The sequence below is a fragment of the Populus nigra genome, chromosome 8 (genome assembly GCF_951802175.1).
Source record: "Populus nigra chromosome 8, ddPopNigr1.1, whole genome shotgun sequence".
Lineage (NCBI taxonomy): Eukaryota > Viridiplantae > Streptophyta > Magnoliopsida > Malpighiales > Salicaceae > Populus > Populus nigra.
The window spans coordinates 15,212,818-15,217,019 of NC_084859.1; the positions used below are offsets into that span (position 1 = coordinate 15,212,818).

At 37.7% G+C, this 4,202-nt stretch overlaps 1 protein-coding gene across 4 annotated transcripts; it reads left to right on the forward strand.

Annotated features, from left to right (window-relative positions):
- The first annotated feature begins 225 nt into the window (after positions 1–225).
- LOC133701884 (homeobox protein BEL1 homolog) lies at positions 226–4,202 on the forward strand. 4 transcript variants are annotated; one of them, XM_062126049.1, is made up of 5 exons: positions 226–589; positions 786–1,769; positions 2,187–2,569; positions 3,011–3,071; positions 3,255–4,202. In XM_062126049.1, the coding sequence occupies exons 2-5, from the start codon at positions 852–854 to the stop codon at positions 3,885–3,887; spliced, it is 1,995 nt and encodes a 664-aa protein (XP_061982033.1). In that variant the 5' UTR covers positions 226–589; positions 786–851; the 3' UTR covers positions 3,888–4,202. The 4 variants fall into 4 exon arrangements, with proteins under 4 accessions (XP_061982033.1, XP_061982034.1, XP_061982032.1 ...); XM_062126050.1 differs by having other exon boundaries at positions 792–1,769; XM_062126048.1 differs by having other exon boundaries at positions 226–585.

Here is a 4,202-nt window from a genome sequence, read left to right on the forward strand (position 1 = left end):
TCCTGGTTTATGTGTCATCAGTGAAGCAGAGGAGTTCAATATATATATATATATAAAAAAAAAAACTTTAATCACTATAAAACAATGATTTTAGGATATATTATTTTTCTTGGTTATGGTCATATTTTATTTGGCTGGTGTGAAATAATTGAGGGAATTATATGGTTTTCTTACTAGGAGAAGTCTATTTTGGATGTATTTATACCATGCTGCATTGACCCACTTGAGCTAGCTATAGCGAGAGAGAGAGAGAGAGAGAGAGGCATTTATCAAATGATGATCATGGCTAGAGGGTCATCATCACTTCTATCTGATCTTCCATTTCAGAGAACATATATTTGATCTTTTTTCTTCTTCCTAGGTTTTGCTTTCATTTCATGGCATGCCATGGTGGCTTATTAAGAGAAGCAGACTGAAAAAGGAGGGCTTTTTACCTCTCTTTGGCTACCTCCATTTTATCATAAATCATCACCTTCTTCTTCCTCTTCTTCTTCTGTCTCCCCCACCATATCTCCACCACTGAGCAGCACAAATCCTCTTCTTGTATATTGATTCTTGACAAACAGCCACTCTTTCTTCCTTTAAGTAGGTGAAGTCTACTCTTAAATTAGCAACAAAAAGTTACAGTTCTCCTTTTGTTTCTTTTCTTTTTCTGGTTTAGTTGAGTATTAAAAAAATGGCAATTTCGTTGATTGCTCTTGCTTTATGATACTTGTAACTGTGTTTTAGTGCTGTGATTTCTTTGAGTTCTCTTATTATAGTGAATCTTGATCATGAAACTGTAGTTGCAGAATCAGCATCAGCTAAAAGAGGGAACAGCAATATAAAGAAGAGAAATTTCTTGGGGTTACATGGCTAGAGAACCGTGTGAAGATAAGTCGAGGAACATGGTATCTTCAGGAAGTTTTTGTTACCCAGATGTTTCATCGAGTAACCCAACAATCCAAACCCATCTTGTGAATCAGATCCAAGGATTTGAATCCAATCCGGAGATCTTCAACTTGACTACAGGTATGGAGATGATAGGGTTTTCAAAGAATCTACAGCACCAACAAAGCGACAGTAACTCTGTTATGTGGAAAGGTTTCTTTAACAAACCAGCGAACAACCACCACCCTGGTGGTCCTTCTTCTTCAAAGACGATTCATGAATCGACAAGTGGTGATTTTTATCAACATGAATTCAGCAAACCTGATTTCTCAACTGGGATTTCTGAGGCAAGTAATGAGAATCTAATGGTTGGGGCTGATCACTCAGCTCCTTGGCAAGAAAACAGGTTGCTTGTTGATGATTCTTCGTTGACATGTGTGTTTCCACGTGAAGGAAATGAGAGGCCAAGTCAAGGTCTTTCACTCTCTCTGTGCCCAAGCAACCCTTCCAGTATTGGGTTACATTCTTTTGAACTAAGACACACCCCTACTCATCAGAATCAAGATAATTCGCAAGAAGAAATGAGGTTCTTTGGCAAATCTCCAGCAAATATACAGCAACAGATGATGCAGGATGGTTTTTTGAAAGCTGCAAATTTGCATCATCAAGCGCAGTTTCAGCTGAGGAACTCAAAGTACTTGGGTCCTGCACAGGACCTATTGAATGAGTTCTGTAATATTCGGACAAAGCAAGGTGATGCGCTAAATCAAAAGCCACACAAGCCTAAACAGTGGGATGATGATCAGAATGGAAGTTCTTCAAGAAAGCAATCTCTTGAATCTCTTGAATTCATTGAATTGCAGAAGAGAAAGACAAAGATGCTTTCAATGCTGGAAGAGGTACATATGTTCGTGAACTCCTTGTTTTAAAGTCTATAAAGATCCTATCTTTTTCGTTATTCCTTTCGACAAAGATAAAAAGGACACAACAACATGTTTCTTGTACCTTAATTACTGACAAGAAAGATTGAAAATTTCACTCTTGTTGTTGATTAGTTGTGGTTCTAAACTTCGTTCCTGAACTAATCTAGCGACTTGGGGCCTCGTCTTTAATGCCCCCATCATGACAATTCAAGCTTTTTATGTACTTTCAGAAACCTCTATTCCTTTATTTTCTTTTCATGGCATCTTTGTTTTCATCTTATTACTCTCCTTCTGTATGTATTAATCCTTGCTGAAACTCGTATTTTCAATGGCTAATAAAAACTAACTCCTCAATTTTCACATCTATCTCTATCTCTTTTTTTTTTCTTTTAGGTGGATAGAAGATACAGGCACTACTGTGATCAAATGAAAACTATGGTGTCATCCTTTGAAGCTGTGGCAGGTACTGGAGCAGCCTCAGTCTACTCAGCTTTAGCATCTAAAGCCATGTCAAGGCACTTCAGATGTTTAAGAGATGGAATTGTGGCTCAAATTCATGCAACAAAGAAAGCTATGGGAGAGAAAGATCCTGTTGCACCAGGTTCAACAAAAGGTGAAACTCCAAGGCTTAAGATTCTTGATCAAGCTTTAAGGCAGCAAAGGGCTTTTCAACAAATGAGCATGATGGAGAGTCATCCATGGAGACCTCAAAGAGGCCTTCCCGAAAGATCTGTGTCGTTTCTTCGAGCTTGGTTGTTTGAGCATTTTCTCCATCCGTAAATATCTCTCTCTATCTTTGAGCTTCTACAAAATTTAGTGTCTATATAACTACACTACAAAGTAGATTTAATGAAAGAATCAAAGTTTTCTGCAAACAAAAACAAAATACAACACATGTTGTTGTGTTATAGCCCCAGTAACTTCTTTCATATGTTAAGTGTTAAGAAGGGTCTCAATCATTTTGCTTTCAAATACCTTCTTAGTCTCTACCCACCTCCATCAGATTCTTTTCTTTTTTTTCCTTTTTTTCATATTATTTCAATCATTTTAGTTCTCATTCTATGTACATATTTTAAATTTTTGTGTGGATTTGATTCTATTGCATAGGACCCATATCTCTCACTCACACACGCAAGAGGATTTAAGTAATATACACATGTTGTTCTAGCCTCACATCAAGCTTAACCTCCATGTTTTTCATGGCAAACCTTTTGCAGGTACCCAAGTGATGTTGATAAACATATTTTAGCCCGTCAAACTGGTCTCTCGAGAAGCCAGGCACGTCCACATCTCTCTATAGATTATTTTAATCTTACATGAATTAATCTATATTATCGATGGGGCATACCTTCATAGGATCCACAGTTTTACTCATATGATCACAAATGTGATTAGAATATGATTATGTGTATGATATTAAATTAATTATATGATGCCTCTTGTTCTTACGTCTTTCAATAGGTATCCAATTGGTTTATCAATGCAAGAGTGAGGCTATGGAAACCTATGGTGGAAGAGATGTATTTAGAAGAAACAAAGGAGCAAGACAACAACATGGCCTCCTCGGATGGAGTCACTGATCTTGATGAAAATATTAATGGCCAGCCTAATCAAAATCCTTCTTCAACAGATCAAAAACCGACACCGGACCATCTCATTCGAATTGACTCTGAATGCCTGTCTTCCATTATCTCTAACCCAGATAAAAATGGCACCAACAAAAGCACTATATCATTTCAAAGCCACCACTTGCAACACCAACAACAGAGTTTTGGAAACTTTGGTAGTATGGATTTGGACTTTTCATCTTACAATCATCACGCGGCGGGTGGGGTTTCTTATGCTAATGATAGTGCTAGTAACCAGAACTTCAATGGTGGTGGTGGAGTGTCGTTGACATTAGGGTTGCAACAGCATGGAGGGAGTGGAGTGAGCTTAGCATTCTCTCCTGCCTCTCAAAGTTCTCTATTTTACCCTAGAGACCATATTGAAGATTGCGAACCAGTCCAATACTCACTTCTAGATGGTGAAGGACAGAATTTGCCTTACAGGAATTTGATGGGAGCTCAGTTACTGCATGACATGGCTGGATGAAAAAAAATTGCTTGATCGGACATTCGGTGGGGATATTGCCGGAGTTCTTACTAAAGGATGGTGATGGTTGCTAAGTAGTTTTAGGTGTAGATAAATACCCCATACGTATCTACATAAAGCTACCCTAGTTAGTTAAAAATACTGTGGACATTAGTTCCATAGCTAGAATAGTTTTGCCCTTTTTTTTTCTTTTTTTGCATTGGAAATTAAGAACTTGTTTATTTTATGAGAGGCTAATTTGGAATTGCAAGTGATCGATGCAAAGGTAATTCAGGTATTTCTTCCCTCTTTTGGGTAGAATCAGTTTTTCAAGAA

Excerpts from the sequence above, each read along its gene's own strand:
- LOC133701884 (XM_062126049.1), top strand. The coding sequence starts at position 852 with ATGGCTAGAGAACCGTGTGAAGATAAGTCGAGGAACATGGTATCTTCA. Across the intron at positions 2,570-3,010 it reads TTTGAGCATTTTCTCCATCC|GTACCCAAGTGATGTTGATA; the intron begins GTAAATATCTCT and ends AACCTTTTGCAG. Across the intron at positions 3,072-3,254 it reads CTGGTCTCTCGAGAAGCCAG|GTATCCAATTGGTTTATCAA; the intron begins GCACGTCCACAT and ends GTCTTTCAATAG.